General features: G+C 37.4%; 3 protein-coding genes across 6 annotated transcripts in view; 2 read left to right on the top strand and 1 right to left on the bottom strand.

Moving 5' to 3' along the window:
- Positions 1–5,954, top strand: part of atp8b4 (ATPase phospholipid transporting 8B4) — a 45,704-nt gene extending 39,750 nt beyond the window's left edge. For all 3 annotated transcript variants that reach the window (XM_056264986.1, XM_056264987.1, XM_056264988.1), the window contains 4 exons: positions 327–465; positions 804–934; positions 1,257–1,406; positions 5,722–5,954. In XM_056264986.1, coding sequence (XP_056120961.1) covers positions 327–465; positions 804–934; positions 1,257–1,406; positions 5,722–5,925 — 624 coding nt within the window. In that variant the 3' untranslated portion in view covers positions 5,926–5,954. The remainder of the gene's footprint in view (positions 1–326; positions 466–803; positions 935–1,256; positions 1,407–5,721) is intronic.
- A 1,542-nt stretch (positions 5,955–7,496) lies between these two features.
- On the bottom strand, positions 7,497–11,854 carry galk2 (galactokinase 2). The gene is made up of 8 exons (XM_056264893.1): positions 11,805–11,854; positions 11,592–11,680; positions 11,379–11,502; positions 9,954–10,044; positions 9,721–9,867; positions 9,546–9,644; positions 8,646–8,798; positions 7,497–7,766 (listed from the first exon to the last, which is right to left on the bottom strand). The coding sequence occupies exons 1-8, from the start codon at positions 11,852–11,854 to the stop codon at positions 7,497–7,499; spliced, it is 1,023 nt and encodes a 340-aa protein (XP_056120868.1).
- Positions 11,855–12,052: 198 nt separating this feature from the next.
- cops2 (COP9 signalosome subunit 2) lies at positions 12,053–18,551 on the top strand. Of its 2 annotated transcripts, XM_056264989.1 has the most exons (14): positions 12,053–12,176; positions 12,759–12,872; positions 12,952–13,029; positions 13,225–13,350; positions 14,010–14,060; positions 14,341–14,430; positions 14,646–14,723; positions 14,810–14,984; positions 15,394–15,572; positions 15,916–15,968; positions 16,062–16,159; positions 16,251–16,333; positions 16,421–16,479; positions 17,801–18,551. In XM_056264989.1, exons 1-14 carry the CDS (start codon positions 12,123–12,125, stop codon positions 17,943–17,945), a joined length of 1,383 nt encoding a protein of 460 aa, XP_056120964.1. In that variant the 5' UTR covers positions 12,053–12,122; the 3' UTR covers positions 17,946–18,551. The 2 variants fall into 2 exon arrangements, with proteins under 2 accessions (XP_056120964.1, XP_056120965.1); XM_056264990.1 differs by lacking the exon at positions 14,010–14,060.
- The last annotated feature ends 458 nt before the right edge of the window (positions 18,552–19,009 follow it).

Raw genomic sequence — 19,009 nt, forward strand, 5'->3', positions numbered from 1 at the left:
AAAGACAAAGCTATGAGCTCAAGCACAAAACAAACATGGAAACATTGAACAAAGACAGAACAGACAAGGCTATCAAGGCAGAGCCCTAACAAGGAGAACTTGAACACATGCACCATTAAAGAAAATCCTGAGCTTCCCACTGGTATTATTAACAGCATTGTGGTGGCGATCTTTACGACATGACTTGAACGCACCATATGAACTTGATCGGGCATGTCCCTGACTCCGCCCACATGTTATGTCACAGACTAATTCAAAATAAGAGTTTAACAGGGATTCTATACAATTGATGTTAACAATTGTTGAAATATTACATTTTGTTTCAGATTGGGCTTGACACCAACTACTGGACCGCTGTGAACCATTTCTTTATATGGGGCAGTCTAGCTGTTTACTTTGCAATCCTTTTTGCATTGCACAGCGACAGCATTTTTACCATATTCCCGAACCAGTTTCCTTTCATAGGTAAGAATTTAAATGCATTTAGAGATGTACCTTTAGTATTTTTTTATTGTTTAGTCATATATATTTGTATTTGAATTCCTAAACAACCAAGGCAGTTGGTCTTGGGACTTCATACTGACATCTACTGGTGTGGATGTAGCATCATATTTTTGCTGTAAATTTCATTGTGAAAACCATATTCACAGCATTTTGTTATCAATGATTGGATCATTCTGCGACCAAAATGGTCAGATATTAGCGAGTAGTCGTCAACTGATCATATAATCTCAATGAGAGGGGGACCATAAAACAGCTTTTTCAAATATTACTGAAGTTAAATATTTTTTGTTTGATTGTAGGTACCGCACGTAACTCTCTGAATCAGAAGATTGTGTGGCTGGTCATCCTCCTCACCACAGTCGTGTGTATAATGCCCATGGTGGCGGTCCGATTCATCAGGACTGACCTCTATCCCACACACACTGACAAGGTTTATACATATACACATGAGTTTTACAGCAGTGGGAAGAAAAAAATAATGAATATGTTCTTATGAATGAGTGAATACACTACCGTTCAAAAATTTGGGGTTGTGAAGATCTTTTAAATGTTTTTGAGTCTTAAAAATGTAAAAGAACAGCAGTTATTTTGAATAGAAATCTATTGTTACAATACAAATGTCTTTATTGACACTTTTAAACAATTTAATGCAACCTTGCTTAATAAAAGAAAGAGAAAATCTTACTGACCCCAAACTTTTGAGGGGTAGTGTACATCATAACGAGCTGTCGAAACCGTTTGCCCTCCCGCAGGTGCGTTTACTTCAGCAGGCCACTAGGCGGCAGGGTCCCCAAGAGCAGAACCTCAGGAGAGTCCGCAGGACGAGTTCCCGGCGCTCGGCGTACGCTTTCGCCCACCAGCAGGGATACGGAGAACTCATCACCTCCGGCAAGAACATGAAGGTACCAACATCCTCTACTTCCACGGATCCACTATCCTCACCGTCGAGAGGCCCTGCGGACACCAACCTGGTGAAAAACACCACCAATGCGGAAGAGACCACCTCAACCACCTCTAGATTTAGGAGGGAAAAGGGCCAAAATCAAGAGGTAACGGTGGAAGACTTGGAGGCCAGATAAAGGGCTGTTTTTCTTTCTTTACTGAAGGAAGAGGAAATAGTGCCCGTCTTTAATGGATTTTGGGCAGACACACTCTGGGCTCCCAGAGATGCCCGTGGGCACGGCCACACATGCACAGGAGACTCCAAAGAGCCAGCACAATGAAGCCTTTCCTTCACCTAATTTTCACTCTCATGCAAATCTGTTGCCGTCTCACAAGGCTCCCGTTCATCGAATTTGAAAATGAACCTCAGATTAATTTTGTATTCTCACCGATTCAAACGTTTTCTCAAAAAAGGCACCGTTTTTGTATTTTGAGTCCTAAGAACTTCCCTTTATGTCCCTTTCCCGAATGTTTTAGGCATCTGAAACGTTAAAATTCACGAGTTCTATAACCTGCACAATTTTAAACACGAGTTTACATTTAGCAAATGACATCGGTCTAATAAGACTAATACCGTAAGGCATAAGGGAGCTAATAAGTACAAGCGTGTGAAATAATACCTCTTGTTTTGTTATAAACACAGATACAACCATCTGCAGTGGATATGTTTAAAGACCTGGAAGTTGCTTCTATACCCTCAGTTTACTAAAGCACACCCAAATGAATCGCACTACTGGATGAGTACTAACTATTAGGAATGTGCGAAATCAATGCCTCAGAGAAAATGCACCGGCTGTAAATCTTACGTTGGCTTTGCGAAGCAAACTCTAGCTTTCTCAACTATTGAATGAGTTTTAAAAGATTTTAAAAAGCCAAGTTTGGTTTTTAAATATACCTCTTTTTTATAAAAAAAAGAAAACATCTTAGGAAGTGTAAAAACGTTCCTCATTTGTCCATAGTTAGTGCTTTTGCATGCAGCTCAGCGAACTGAGAAGACTGAGTTTTATTGAGTCGTGCCTTCCATCAAGCGATAGACTGAAGCATTTACACGATTAAACTTCTAGGATTCCACATCTATCTACTAAAAAGGTCTATAAAGTGGGCATTTCTTTCAAACGATCCTTTACAGAAGGAATTTGTGTGCCTTTTTGTTTTCCTTTCATCAAAGGAAGTACTTTTTAGTTCTGTCGTTTGAAACGTGTCGGCACTGTTTTTTTCTCTGAATGTATCACAGGCATATTAGCTGTTCATTGCCCTCATTGCCTACTTAGATAATATTTTCGAAAATAATTTATTTGACGAGGGGCATCGTGCAACATTTCCTTTTTATGAGTGTACAGTTGCTGTTATTTTAATGTTATGTTAAATATATATATGAAGAATGTATACGATTTTTCTGCTGTACAATTTTGTCAACAAAGACCATGCAGATTGTTTATTGGTTTTATTTAAAATTAAATGCATGGATTTTTATACAATTCATTGTAATTTTTTATGATATGCATTAAATGGCCATTGTTTAATTTATTTAAAAATGGATGGTTTGCCTTCATGTTTCATATAACAATTTTTTTACTAGAGTTTTTTACTTGAGTGCTGTAGGTTGTTGCCAAGGTGTTGAGTGGTTGCCAGGGGGTTGCTAGGTGGTTGCTATGATGCTCTGCTATGATGCAGTATGTGTCTAAAGGTGCAGGGTCACATTTGGGAAATTCCATGAGCAAAAAAGGTAAATTGTCTATTGTCAATGCCTCACGCAAAATACACTGTCACGTTACGTAGATTCCTGCTGAAATTATTTCGCCCGTGAAAGAACGATAAATCTAAAAGCACCTTAAAGGGATAGTTCACTTTGAAATAAATTTTTGGTATGTTTTAGCTTACCTCAAGGGCATCCAAGATGTAGGTGTCTTTGTGTCCACAGTATTTTCAATTTTGATATTTTTAGGTCAAACCGTTCTTGTCTGTCAGTCATATAATGCAGGTCTATGGTCACTTCCTCAAAGAGCATGCACAGAGAAGTCCAAATTAAACATGATTTAATGACTCGTAAATGTAAGTACACATTGATGGCCTAAGACACGAAACAAGCGGTTTGTGTGAGAAAACGAACAGTATTTATATCGTTTTTACCTCTTGTAATCACAGTCACGTCCAAGTACTCTGATGGCGCGGGCGCCTCTGTCTGCGCAAGCGCCGGCAAGCGCCGGAAAGCCCCGGAAGTGATCTCTCGCGCGTGTACGTCATTCTCTGAAGTCACTCATTGTTTACACAGAGATTTCGGGCGTTTTACCTTTCACTGTGAAGATCTAAACATATTTAGATATACAGGAAATCGCAATGGAAGACGATTTCAGAAAGAAATTAGAAAAAAAGAGAGATTTTACGTCCGAAATCTCAGTGTAAACAATGAGTGATGTACACGCGCGAGAGATCACTTCCGGCGGAAGACAGAGGCGCCCGCGCCATCAGAGTACTTGGACGTGGCTGTGTTTACAAGAGGTAAAAACGATATAAATACTGTTCGTTTTCTCACACAAACCGCTCGTTTCGTGTCTTAGGCCATCAATGTGTACTTACATTTACGAGTCATTAAATCATGTTTAATTTGGACTTCTCTGTGCATGCTCTTTGAGGTGGTGACCATAGACCTGCATTATATGACTGACAGACAAGAACGGTTTGACCTAAAAATAACAAAATTGAAAATACTGTGGACACAAAGACACCTACATCTTGGATGCCCTTGAGGTAAGCTAAAACATATCAAAAATGAATTTCAAAGTGAACTATCCCTTTAAGTGTAATACTTACACAATACTAAACGCAAGCATGAGCAACAGTAATAGTGATGTTTATTGCAACGGTAGTAAACACCACTAATGACATGTTTATTATTAAATTAAAAAAGTAAATGATGAGGCTTGGAAACATTGAAATGTTTTTATTGAATGTTGAATATTGACCTTGAACGCTTTCAAAGTAGGAATGTATAGAGAAATTCTTGGTACTTTACAAGTGCCCTGACAACCTCGAACTGGGGATAAAATTATCACTGATTTCTTCATTCTTTCAAAACGTACAGAGTGAAAATGCCCATTCAGAGTTTATAAAGTTTCCCTTTCATCAGATTTGCCATTACTATTTCTGAGGCCACAGGCTTGATTGTGTAGCTAAAAAGAGAGAAAATAGCCCTGCTACTTTTCATTCCTCTATGAAAATTGCCGCCCCTCCTCCCGGCTTTGTCACGAATAAACTCTGCTTTTCCAGAGCGGATCGACGGGCGTCAGGCGTGTAATAACGCGCACTCACGGTTCGGAGAAAAGAATCTATCTTTTCCCCGGGTACCATGGAAACCGTGCAACCTCCCCATCCAGCTCCGGTCAACCTCGACCCCACGGCGCCCGCCTGCCTGCGAAGAGAGGAAGAGGTTTCGATTAAACTACAAATCATTAGACAGACTCGAGCAATTTCCTGTAGTTTGCCAGAGAAGCTCAGAGATGTGACTCATTTGGCGTCACAGAAGAAATACACTACAGGTCAAAAGTGAATTAACTCAGATTCATTAAGATTTTAATGAATAATGTATTTGATTAAAGTACAGTAAAACATTAAAAAAAAATACCCAGCAGTAATTTTATTATACAAAAAGTATAATAAAATAATTCCATACAAAAAATGTTTACTGTTTAAAACTTTTAAAATATTTCAAATGTAATTTATTCCTGTGATAAAAAGCTGAATTTTCAGCATCATTACTCCAGTCTTCAGTGTCACATGATCCTTCAGAAATCATTCTAATGTGATGATTTGCTGCTCAAGAAACATTTCTGATTATTATAATCAGTGTTTAAAACAGTTGTGCTGCTTCATATTTTTGTGGAAAACATAATAAACAGTTTTTCAGGATTCTTGAATGAATAGAAAGTTCAAAAGAAAGAAAACATATTTTAATCCAACATACCCCAAAAATTGAATGATATTTTATGGTAACTCTAATGGCAGCTTTGCATCACAGGAATAAATTACATTTTAAAATGTAGTAAAATCGAAAATAGTTGGTTTAAATTGTAATAATATTTCACAATTTTACTGGATTTTTGCTCAAATAAATGCAGCTCTTGTGAGCAGAGGAGACTTTCAAAAACATAAAAAAGAAATATTCCAAACTTTTGACCAGTAGTGTATGTGAAAAGAAAAAACCCCACTGCATATTGTAAGATATACGAGAGCATGACCACATGATGGTCAGCTGACTGCGCTCTCTCTCACTCACAGACAGATGTCCACCAGCTGGTCCAGCTCGGGGCAGCTGCACTCGTACAGGTCTCTGCAGCTGGCGTGGCTTCGGTTCATCAGGTCGCCCAGCTGAGCGACGGCGTTGGCAGGGGAAGAGTCGCACACGGCCTTAAACTGCAGGACGCGGGCCGCCTCGCCGTACACGTGTCTGGCACGCTGGTACAGTTTAAACTGAGTCGCTGAGGAACAAACAGAAGAGGATGTAGAGCGAAATGACAATAATATATAATATCGGTAACACTTTACAATAAGGTCCATTAATAATTTTTCTGATAGGAATTTAAAAAAAAAAAGATTAACAAATGTATTGCTCATGGTTAGTTCATACACTCACCGGCCACTTTATTAGGTACCCCATGCTAGTAACGGGTTGGACCCCCTTTTGCCTTCAGAACTGCCTCAATTCTTCGTGGCATAGATTCAACAAGGTGCTGGAAGCATTCCTCAGGGAGTTTGGTCCATATTGACATGATGGCATCACACAGTTGCCGCAGATTTGTCGGCTGCACATCCATGATGCAAATCTCCCGTTCCACCACATCCCAAAGATGCTCTATTGGGTTGAGATCTGGTGACTGTGGAGGCCATTTTAGTACAGTGAACTCATTGTCATGTTCAAGAAACCAATTTGAAATGATTAGAGCTTTGTGACATGGTGGAAGTAGCCATCAGAGGATGGGTACATGGTGGCCATAAAGGGATGGACATGGTCAGAAACAATGCTCAGGTAGGCCGTGGCATTTAAACGATGCCCAATTGGCACTAAGGGGCCTAAAGTGTGCCAGGAAAACATCCCCCACACCATTACACCACCACCACCAGCCTGCACAGTGGTAACAAGGCATGATGGTTCCATGTTCTCATTCTGTTTACGCCAAATTCTGACTCTAACATCTGAATGTCTCAACAGAAATCGAGACTCATCAGACCAGGCAACATTTTTCCAGTCTTCAACTGTTCAATTTTGGTGAGCTCTTGCAAATTGTAGCCTCTTTTTCCTATTTGTAGTGGAGATGAGTGGTACCCGGTGGAGTCTTCTGCTGTTGTAGCCCATCCGCCTCAAGGTTGTGCGTGTTGTGGCTTCACAAATGCTTTGCTGCATACCTCGGTTGTAACGAGTGGTTATTTCAGTCACTGTTGCCCTTCTATCAGCTCGAACCAGTCTGGCCATTCTCCTCTGACATCAACAAGGCATTTCCGCCCACAGAACTGCCGCTCACTGGATGTTTTTTCTTTTTCGGACCATTCTCTGTAAACCCTAGAGATGGTTGTGCGTGAAAATCCCAGTAGATTAGCAGTTTCTGAAATACTCAGACCAGCCCTTCTGGCACCAACAATCATGCCACGTTCAAAGTCACTCAAATCAACTTTCTTCCCCATACTGATGCTCGGTTTGAACTGCAGGAGATTGTCTTGACCATGTCTACATGCCTAAATGCACTGAGTTGCCGCCATGTGATTGGCTGCTTAGAAATTAAGTGTTAACCAGCAGTTGGACAGGTGTACCTAATAAAGTGGCCGGTGAGTGTACATTACCTAATGAACCTTATTGTAAAGTGTTACCGAAAAATAAGACAAAAGGTACAAGACTGTTACTTAAAGGCTTTAAAGAGGGAAAGAACTACAATCCCATGAAGCATTGTGAATGACAAATTAAAAACGATGGTGAAATATAAAACCACTCATTTAGAGTAGATCATATAGAAGCAATATATTTAAATGTATTGCAAAAAACATTACCAGAAAAAGTATGATTATTTCCCAGTAAGAGGAGATTTTGAGCTCCTCCGGTTGTCTTTAACTGCTCTCTCACCATGTTGTGTGTTGGCGCTGAGGATGTTTTGAGCCAGCTGTTCTGCGCTGATACCCAGAGTCCTGCAGATCTCCTCTCTGCTGTACGGCTCGGGGTGAAGCACCTCCTCCAGCAGCTCCAGCATCTCCTCCAGACTCGCCTGCAGCTCCTTCTGCAGATCCCCCAGCTTCAGCAGACGCTGCCAGTCCACACCTCGCGCTTTAGCCAGCATCTGCACACATGCTACCGTCAATATACTCAAGCAAATGTTGGAAATTAGGATGGGAACTAGAAAAACTTTGAGCATTACCAATAATTATTAGTGGCCAATCACTAAAGCTGAGTAACTACTTCTGGATTTATAGATCTGTAGATTTAAATTATCAATTTAAAATATCACTTTCAACAAATTTGATAGCAGATAAAAATTTTGAGAAAACAAAAAAAGAGTCACTTCTGCAACTGCAGATTAACAAAACTGTTCTTATTATTGCCCTTAAAATAGCACATATATGTGGTTGCAGCGCCACCTACTGTAAAATAATGTTAAATGTACTCAGTCTTTGAGCTACTTTTAAATTCACCACTGGGGTCTTATAACCGAAACATCCCAAGTGTTCACTATTATGATTAAAACTACAGAATATATACTCGATCAAAAAGATACACTAAAGACATTTATGTTATTTTATTTTAAATAAATGCTGTTCTTTTGAACTTTCTATTCAAAGAATCCTGAAAAAATGTATCACAGTTTCCACACACACACACACACACACACACAAAAACAGCACATCTGTTTTCAACATTGATAATAATCAGAAATGTTTCTTCAAATTCAGATTTGATCACAGGAATAAATTGCATTTTAAAACATATTACAATAGAAAACAATTATTTTAAATTGTAATTATATTTCACAATATCACTTTTAATGTTTACTTTATATCTGATCAAAGAAATGCAGCCTTGGTGAGCAGAAGAGACTTATTCCAAAGTTTTAAACTGTAGTGTACTTTTTTGGTGAACTCTTATATTACAAAGACTAAACTTTCATTCTAGATGTGTTATTTTAAAACTATCATTCTAGAAGCATCCCTGACGTTCAGACCTTTGTGGCAATGCGGCACTCCACCACCCTCATGTTGAAGTGAGATGAGGCCGCCTTGTTCATCTCCACACAACAGTTGGCGATTACAAAGAACGCCCCGTCGGGCAACCTCACGTCTGTGGCTCGCAGCGGGTTAAACTCGATCAGCTTTGCCTTGAGGGAAAAAAGTCAAATCAAGCTAAATCCTCATAAACATATTTGTAATGTAGATGCACAGTGTTAAAAATGTCAATAACAAATAAGAGGTAAAAAGAAAAAAATATATATTTTAAAATTCTACATTAAAACACATGTGCCTTAGAAATGTACTCTTTGTATTCATGTTGGTTTTATATGGTAAAAAAAAAAATTGTATACAATTTTCAAAAAAAGAAAAATGTCATGTGGTGTAACCAAAAATAATCAAATAAAATAACACATTTTCCTTAAACCTTGAATAGATCTTAAAGATTACTTTAAAAACGTTTTGAAATATATATTTTGTCAACGTAAAACATCATTTTTATACAAATATCATGCATTTTTCATTTATAAATGACAAGTTATTTGGGTCGTTGTTGTACTACCGTATATGACATTTTTAACAAGTAACAGCTTAAAAAATTGTTTTAATGAGGCATTTTGTCTTCATTATAATATCAAGATGCAACACCCTGACAACTTGACTATTCCCCCAAAAATATCAAAATTAATTTGATGAATTTTAACATATTCATCATATAAAAAAGGTATATTCGGTCACTGTATTGTATGTATGTATGAATTGCATTTTTTATGTATTTTTGAAAAAATTAGATCATACACACACACACCAAAAAAAGCGTCATAGCATCCACCCTTCAAAAATAAATTAAATACCACGTATATTGTTAGAACAAATATGAAATACATGTGGCTTACTGTTCCCTCCTCGCCCAGGAAAGAAATGGACTGATCCATCCCTCCCCCCTCAGTGCCAATATAACGCTCACACTTGGCACACGTCTCCGCGAGAGTCACCTGAAATGAAATCAAAGCGAGCACATGTATGATACGCAGCAGTTGTATGTAATGCAGGATGTACATTAAGGACTACCTTAGAAAGAGACTTCTGATTGGCCTCCATGGTGACCAGACCTGCACAGCACACCAGGGCACTGGAGCTGGAGAGCCCTGAGCTGGCCGGGACAGTCCCGTCTACCACACAACACATCCCTGCTAATGAAGACAAGCTCAAGTGCTCCTGCATACACATGGGCAAGGGGGTCAAATGACTGATTATAATGAAATAATGCAAACATGCATTATGTTTGTCATTAAACACCCCACCTGGATTCCTCTCACTCCACAAAGGAAGTAATAGTACCATTGAGGATTATCTCTGTCAATGGTGATGCCATCAACAGACACAGTGAAATCCCTGTAAGAAGGAAAGAAATAAGTGAGTGAGTAATGAATGAATATTTGAGTTAATAAATTAAGTGAATGAGTAAGTGAGTGAGTGAATTAATTAATAAGTGAGTGAGTGAATAATGAATTAATGAGTGAGTGAGTGAATAATGAATTAATGAGTGAGTGAGTGAATAATGAATTAATGAGTGAGTGAGTGAGTGAGTGAGTGAGTGAGTGAGTGAGTGAGTGAGTGAGTGAGTGAATAATTACTGAGTGAGTGTGTGAATGAATGAATGAATGAATGAATGAATGAGTGAATAATGAATGAGAGTGAATTAATGAATAAGTAAGTGAGTAAATGAATGAATTAATAAATAAATGAGTGAGTGAATGAAATAATGAGTGAGTGAATAATAAATGAGTGAGTGAATGAATTAATTAATAAGTCAGTGAATAATGAACGAATAAGTGAATTAATGAATAAGTAATTGAGTAAATTAATGAATTAATAAATAAATGAGTAAGTGAATAATGAGTGAGTGAGTGAATAATTAGTGAGTGAGTGTGTGTGTGAATTAATTAATAAGTGAGTAAATGAATGAATTAATAAGTCAGTGAATAATTAACAAATAAGTGAATTAATGAATAAGTAATTGAATAAACGAATTAATAAATAAATGAGTAAGTGAGTGCATGAGTAAGTGAGCACATTAATAAAAAAGTGAATGAGTGAGTAAATAATGAATGAATGAGTGAATGAATTAAGTGAGTGAATGAATGAGTGAGTGAGTGTGTGAGTGAATTAATGAATAAGTGAGTGAATTAATAAATAAATAAATGAGTGAGTGAATAATTAGTGAGTGAGTGTGTGAATGAATTAATGAGTGAGTGAATAATAAATGAGTGAGTGAATGAATTAATTAATAAGTGAGTGAATAAATTAATGAATTAATAAATGAGTAAGTGAGTGCATGAGTAAGTGAGCAAATTAATTAAAAAAGTGAATGAGTGAGTAAATAATGAATGAATGAGTGAATGAATTAAGTGAGTGAATGAATGAGTGAGTGAGTGTGTGAATGAATTAATGAGTGAGTGAATGATGAATAAATAAGTGAGTGAGTGAATAATGCATGAATAAGTGAATTAATAAATAAATGAGTGAGTGAGTGAATGAATTAGTAAATAATGAATGAATGAGTGAATGAATTATGTGAGTGAATAAGTGAGTGAGTGAGTGAATGAATTAAGTGAGTAAATAACTAAGCAAGTGAGTAATTTAATTAATTAATTAATAACAATTTGTTGACAAAATGTGACCAATTAAATTGTGAAGAACAGAAGATAAAGAAGATTGTTACTCACTTGTATTTGGGGTCAGTGTTGGTCAGCTGGATTGTTTGGGAGTCACTGACAGAAACTGCAGCAAGAATATTCTGCTCTATTGCCATTGGAAGGACAGCATAGCCACAATAATCAATATGCTCACCTGGAAATGATAAGATTTATGATAAAACATCAAATGCAGTGCTGATGGTATTCGTTATGTTTACACACTGCTTGCAAGTTGCAACCCACCAATCAAATTCACCCTCCCTGGAGCACGAGCGTAGAAGAGAGGCATTTGTCCATATTTTCCATGAAAAGCCTCTTTCAGTTTCTGCAACCTAACAAAAAGAGGGGAAAGTGTATGTGTAACACAAACAAAAACAAACATGAAAGTTAAAAGTGGACTCCATTCATTCACAATCGAAGTTTTCCGAATAGCTGCACGAAGTGTCCCGAACTTACCTTTCATTTCCACTGAGCAGCACCTTGATTTTCGGTGGAACTGTGGCCATTGTGCTGTTTTTAATCTTTGTTTTACAGTGAGTACACTATGCAGGAGTGGACAGACACCGTACAAGTGCTGTCAGCTGACTGTCATACCCGGAATCATGCGTCTAAAACCTAAACAACACGGAAGAAACTCACACGAATCCCTAAAACTGGATTCGGAAACACTCGGAAGGAATCGGAGCTGCGCGCGCACCGTACAGAACGCGCGGCGTGATGTCATAACGCTTTGCCGGTGAGCATTGTGGGTAAGAGTCTCTCTCTCCGGTCAAAATGTCTGACATGGAAGATGATTTCATGTGCGATGATGAAGAGGATTATGACTTGGTACGGCTGTCTAAAATAAACTCAACTGTAAATGCATGTAATTCAATGCTAAGCAAATGTAGCGACATCAGTAAATGTTGTTTAGCGTGTTAATAGGGACTTAATTTCGCAATGGTGTTGTTTAGCAGGTGGCTAGTTTGCTAATACTGCAAAGAATAAGTCAACAAATATGACAGCCTTCTTTTAGTTGGTTTATTTGAAGTTTCGTAAGAGATGCGATGTATTTACAAACCTGATTTCTGATGTCGAATATCTTATGTATATATTGATAACTTGCAGACTCATGTGAAGTTGACTAAATTATAGCTAATGTCCTGCTAGTTATGAAACTGCATGATATCTGATTTCAGTTTGTTGTTAAATATATTATTACGTATACATGTATATATGTACAGTTGTAAATAATCTTAACGTAACTATTGTCATGCTGTTGTCATAATTATAACAACCATGCACTATTAAGCTGTACAATATCCTTCAAGATGTTTTTGCAGGCAAAGACTTTAATTAATCCTTTATGAATAAATTATCCTTTTAACTGTAATTAACATTACACATACCATTTGTTTGCTTTCACTTCAGGAATACTCTGAGGACAGCAACTCTGAGCCCAATGTTGATTTGGAGAATCAGTACTATAACTCTAAAGCCCTCAAAGAAGATGATCCTAAAGCAGCCCTGAGCAGCTTTCAGAAGGTCAGACGCTTTCTGTTTCTGCATCCGTACTGTAACTTTGAATAGGCGTAATAAATAATCACTATTTTCTGTTTTGCAGGTGCTGGAACTGGAGGGTGAGAAAGGAGAATGGGGCTTTAAAGCACTGAAACAGATGATTAAGATCAACTTCAAACTGGTGTGTAACAATAGTAGCACAATATATTGTATAAGATTTAATAAGTAATATTTATAATTCATTTTCTTATTCTCCTGCATTGTCTAACATTTTTTTTTTTGTGCAAATTAAATGTAAAATATTACAATAAAAAATAAGTTGATGTACTATAAAAAAAATCTGCTCATTTGTTTTGTTTTATTCTTATTTTTACAGACAAATTTTCCTGAAATGATGAACCGGTACAAACAGCTTTTGACGTATATTAGGAGTGCTGTCACCAGAAATTACTCTGAGAAATCCATCAACTCTATTCTAGATTATATCTCAACCTCCAAACAGGTATTTAATACATTTTAAACTCCTGTGTTCAGTAATATATGTATATATTAGGGGTGTCGCGATATCCGGCATTGACAATAACCGTGATATTCAAACCATGAAATATCGAAATTGTGTTAATTAAGGGTGTGACAATATATCTCGATAACTGCAACGAGTAGTACACATATGATAATAATAAGACGCCGTAAATAATCCAGGGTCAGCACCTGGTTGGCAACCCAAAGTACAATAGGAGGTGTTATTGCACTTTTACGCTGCCATCTGTCATAAAGCAGAATTTATTCTCATAAATTGAATTTTGATGCCGTGCTATGCTAAAAACGGTTAGCATTTCATCTCCTCTAAATGAAATCATATAGCATCTCTTAAAAATGTTCTATAGATATCAGAATTTTATCATTGATTTAATAAATTCTGGCAATATGACAACAATTTGCCAAATGTTCTTTTCTCTGTAAATACTTTCAAATAGTCTACCATGTTTGAAGTCCAAAGGCTTCATGGACTATGTATTTTAATTTTTGCATGCCATTTCTTAGATATGGGTTCAAAATGGGGACACAAGTTATCAAGTTAAGCTATTAGTTGTGTTTAAAACTCGTTTATAATACTGTTGAACTTGACAGTATTTTCTCTTTCTGTCTCCTATTTCTTAGGCAGTGTCAAAGAAGCCAGAGAAAGCCAGAGTCTCAGTTGTTGTAATTGTTGTATGTAATGTTGTGATTCATTGGCTTAAAAAAGAAAGCAAAACACAAAATATACAAACTAAAGATGAATTTGACTGATAACATAGTTTTTTAAGGTTTCTGTAGAATAGTATATCGTCACTCGAATTCTTAAATTCTGTTAAAAAACTGATATCGTGACAGCCCTAATACACACACACATACACACACACACACACACACACACTTTATATATAAAATTTAAGATCATTATGTTGTTAAAGATAATTAAGTAATATTTATCTATTTACCTTTTTTCCAGATGGACTTGCTTCAAGAGTTTTATGAGACCACACTGGATGCTTTAAAAGATGCCAAAAATGACAGACTTTGGTTTAAAACTAACACCAAGGTTTGTGCTGTGGCAGTGCATTGTGTATTTAAATGATCTGTTTTATATTACAGATATACACTTATGTATCAGGAACAATAATATGCACAGTATAAATGACTGTCAATCACAGTATATAATTGTCAATGCAATGCCCTTTAATAGTGACCAGCAAACTGCAGAAAGGATGTGTAATTCAAGAATACTGCTAACTTCTGCTCCTGTGTTTCATGTAGTTGGGAAAGTTGTACCTGGAAAGAGAAGAGTTTGGAAAGCTCCAGAAAATCCTCAGGCAATTACACCAGTCATGTCAGGTAGAGTAAATGATCAGTAAAACCAAACTGTCAATGTCTTCAAATGTCTAATGTGCTGTCCTGAACCTGATCGATGTTCTTAATAGACGGATGACGGAGAGGACGACTTGAAGAAGGGCACTCAGCTGTTGGAGATCTATGCTTTGGAGATTCAGATGTATACGGCACAGAAAAACAACAAGAAACTGAAAGCCCTCTATGAGCAGTCATTACACATCAAATCAGCCATCCCACACCCACTCATCATGGGAGTCATCAGAGGTATTTTACACATTTTTAGTCTATTTTAATACCAAAGATAAAGTTGATAAAATGAAGACATAAAAAAAAAAAACGTTTTTGTTTTGTGCATAATTAGTTTTGTTTTATTTATTTTGTACAATTTGAAAGTTGGTTTGTTTTATTTTGTTTTTGTATAATAAAACTTTAGTTTTTTTTTTTTTTTTTTTTTATGTACAATTGGAAAGATTTGGTTTTGTTCAATTGGAAAGTTTACTTTTGTTTTGTGTATAATAAGCATGTTTGTTTGTTTTGTTTATTGTGAATAACGAAACCAATTTGGTTAGTTTTTTTATTTATTTTGTGTGTTTAACTGGACAGTTTCTTTTGTTTATGGTGGAAAGTTGGAAAGTCCACTAATTTTCTTTGACTTGTGACCTGTTCTCTTCAGAATGTGGTGGTAAAATGCACCTGAGGGAGGGCGAGTTCGAGAAGGCGCATACAGACTTTTTCGAGGCATTCAAAAACTATGACGAGTCTGGAAGCCCCAGACGAACCACTTGTCTGAAGTACCTGGTCTTGGCCAACATGCTGATGAAGTCTGGAATCAACCCATTTGATTCTCAAGAGGTATATGGTGGCAGTCATGCACAGGCCCACATGCAATCTGTCTAAGGCCATCAGAAAGTTCAGCAGAACCATCAATTACACAATTCTACACATTCTTCATCATTGCATGTTCATATATTAAATATTTTGGTGGATTTGCTTTCATTGACCAATAAGTATGTTGGACTCTGTTTCACTTAGCATCTCAACTTGTAAAGCAACTTATTTCCCCCAGAATCAGTGCAGAAAAGCACAACACTGCAGATTATATCTGGGTCTGGTCATAGAAGGTCAAATTTTGTGGTCTATTATAACAAAAAATAACAAAAAAAAACAAATTCTTTCCATGTCGCTCTGTGACTAGGCAAAACCTTACAAAAATGATCCAGAAATCCTGGCAATGACAAACCTAGTAAGGTAAGTGTGCACAATACCACTTTTCATTTATCCGGTCCTCTTCTATTTAACTCAATTTTTATGGTCTGAATTAATTGCTTATAATCTGTCTAGTTCCTACCAGAACAATGACATCACAGAATTTGAGAAAATCCTAAAGACGAATCACAGCAACATAATGGACGACCCCTTCATCAGAGAACATATTGAGGGTCAGTTTGGGTGGCTTTTGGCTTCCTTGTACATATTCTACTTATTACTCATAAATCTCATACATATTTTTATTTTCCCTTTTCCCTTCAGAATTGTTACGGAACATAAGAACGCAAGTGCTCATCAAATTGATTAAGCCTTACACTAGGATACACATACCATTTATTTCAAAGGTAAATCTATATTGTATTCTAGTTATTATAGTGTAGTAAATATATGATATTATTATAACATGCTTTCATGTCCCTGTTTTTCTTTAGGAATTGAATATTGATGTTTCAGATGTGGAAAGCTTGCTTGTGCAGTGTATTTTAGACAAGTAAGTTTAATCCAATTTTTATCTAGATTATTTTAAAAAAAATGTACAAATGTTTTTTTATACTCTTTCACTGCAAATATATACACTCACCGGCCACTTTATTAGGTACACCTGTCCAACTGCTCGTTAACACTTAATTTCTAAGCAGCCAATCACATGGCGGCAACTCAGTGCATTTAGGCATTTAGACATGGTCAAGACAATCTCCTGCAGTTCAAACCGAGCATCAGTATGGGGAAGAAAGTTGATTTGAGTGACTTTGAACGTGGCATGATTGTTGGTGCCAGAAGGGCTGGTCTGAGTATTTCAGAAACTGCTAATCTACTGGGATTTTCACGCACAACCATCTCTAGGGTTTACAGAGAATGGTCCGAAAAAGAAAAAACATCCAGTGAGCGGCAGTTCTGTGGGCGGAAATGCCTTGTTGATGCCAGAGGTCAGAGGAGAATGGCCAGACTGGTTCGAGCTGATAGAAGGGCAACAGTGACTGAAATAACCACTCGTTACAACCGAGGTATGCAGCAAAGCATTTGTGAAGCCACAACACGCACAACCTTGAGGCGGATGGGCTACAACAGCAGAAGACTCCACCGGGTACCACTCATCTCCACTACAAATAGGAAAAAGAGGCTACAATTTGCAAGAGCTCACCAAAATTGAACAGTTGAAGACTGGAAAAATGTTGCCTGGTCTGATGAGTCTCGATTTCTGTTGAGACATTCAGATCTTAGAGTCAGAATTTGGCGTAAACAGAATGAGAACATGGAACCATCATGCCTTGTTACCACTGTGCAGGCTTGTGGTGGTGGTGTAATGGTGTGGGGGATGTTTTCCTGGCACACTTTAGGCCCCTTAGTGCCAATTGGGCATCGTTTAAATGCCACGGCCTACCTGAGCATTGTTTCTGACCATGTCCATCCCTTTATGGCCACCATGTACCCATCCTCTGATGGCTACTTCCACCATGTCACAAAGCTCTAATCATTTCAAATTGGTTTCTTGAACATGACAATGAGTTCACTGTACTAAAATGGCCTCCACAGTCACCAGATCTCAACCCAATAGAGCATCTTTGGGATGTGGTGGAACGGGAGATTCGCATCATGGATGTGCAGCCGACAAATCTGCGGCAACTGTGTGATGCCATCATGTCAATATGGACCAAACTCCCTGAGGAATGCTTCCAGCACCTTGTTGAATCTATGCCACGAAGAATTGAGGCAGTTCTGAAGGCAAAAGGGGGTCCAACCCGTTACTAGCATGGGGTACCTAATAAAGTGGCCGGTGAGTGTATATTAATTTGATGTTGTATGTCTTTCAGCACAATCAACGGTAGAATTGACCAGGTCAATCAGCTGTTGGAGCTCGATCACCAGAAAAGAGGCGGAGCCAGATACACCGCTCTGGACAGATGGACCAATCAGCTGAACTCTCTCAACCAGGCCATTGTGAGCAAACTGGCTTGATTTGACACTGACGATCACGGAGAACAAATTCACCCATCAGGCAGCCGGTCGATTCGAGGCTGTCAGTGACATTAACTACTTTCGAGCCCTTTACTCCCCCGATCACAGATTGACTTGAAGCGGGAGCGTAATTTGGCTAGTTTGTATTTTTACAGCTGTAGTCACTTAAGTCTGTTTTAAATGTCCTTAACAAAGCAGAAGTTCCCACAGGATGTCTGCTGTACTGATTTGTTAGGTCTCTAATATGAATATGTTTGCATCACCTGAAAAAAATCTTACTTCAATAACACATATTGGCACTTGGCAGACATTTTAAATTGTTTGTCTTAAATGGAAAGCGTGAAGACGTGCTGTGTGAAATTGAGTCATTTATCTGTTGAACTCTGTCTGTCTCTTGTTAGAGTCAGCATGTTTTACTTGGTTTGCATAAGATTCAGTTGAGTTTTATGATGTTGCACCGCAGCACATGCGTATTGAAAGTGCCGTCATTGCTAGAATTCCTCACCAAACTTTACAGATCTGTTGAAACTTTAACGCTGCCTGAGCTCTTCTGTTTCACTTTTCAACAACAAAAATAAAGAATGCATTTGTTGCTTCAGCGGAAAATGTGTCTGGAATGGTTTATGATTTTATATGTGATAAGCAATGAAGTTTATCTCAATAACACAGACCAACATTATACAGCAGCCTTCATATAGAGACTATATTTCAACTGATAAAAAAAAAAAAACTGAATATTAATCAGATCACAGAAAATATCATGCATACACTATACGGCCAAAAGTCCTCAGCTGGAATAACCAATCCCATTAAGTACAATGGAGTTTCACATACATTTGTATGTTTAGGCATTTAACAATAAAACTATTATATTTTAAACAACGTGTAATATAAAGTATATTAAAAAATGTACATAATATCTATATAATTTTATAAACAAAATATTATGGCCATCACCTTGGCCAGGTTTCTCTTGTAAAATAGATTTTTGATCTCAATGAGACTTCCTGGTAAAATGAAAAAATTAATAATGAATTACAATGGGATTTCACTTGCATGTTTTG

This window comes from Rhinichthys klamathensis, unplaced genomic scaffold, assembly GCF_029890125.1.
Source record: "Rhinichthys klamathensis goyatoka isolate OS25496 unplaced genomic scaffold, OSU_Roscu_1.1 h1tg000228l_1, whole genome shotgun sequence".
NCBI lineage: Eukaryota > Metazoa > Chordata > Actinopteri > Cypriniformes > Leuciscidae > Rhinichthys > Rhinichthys klamathensis.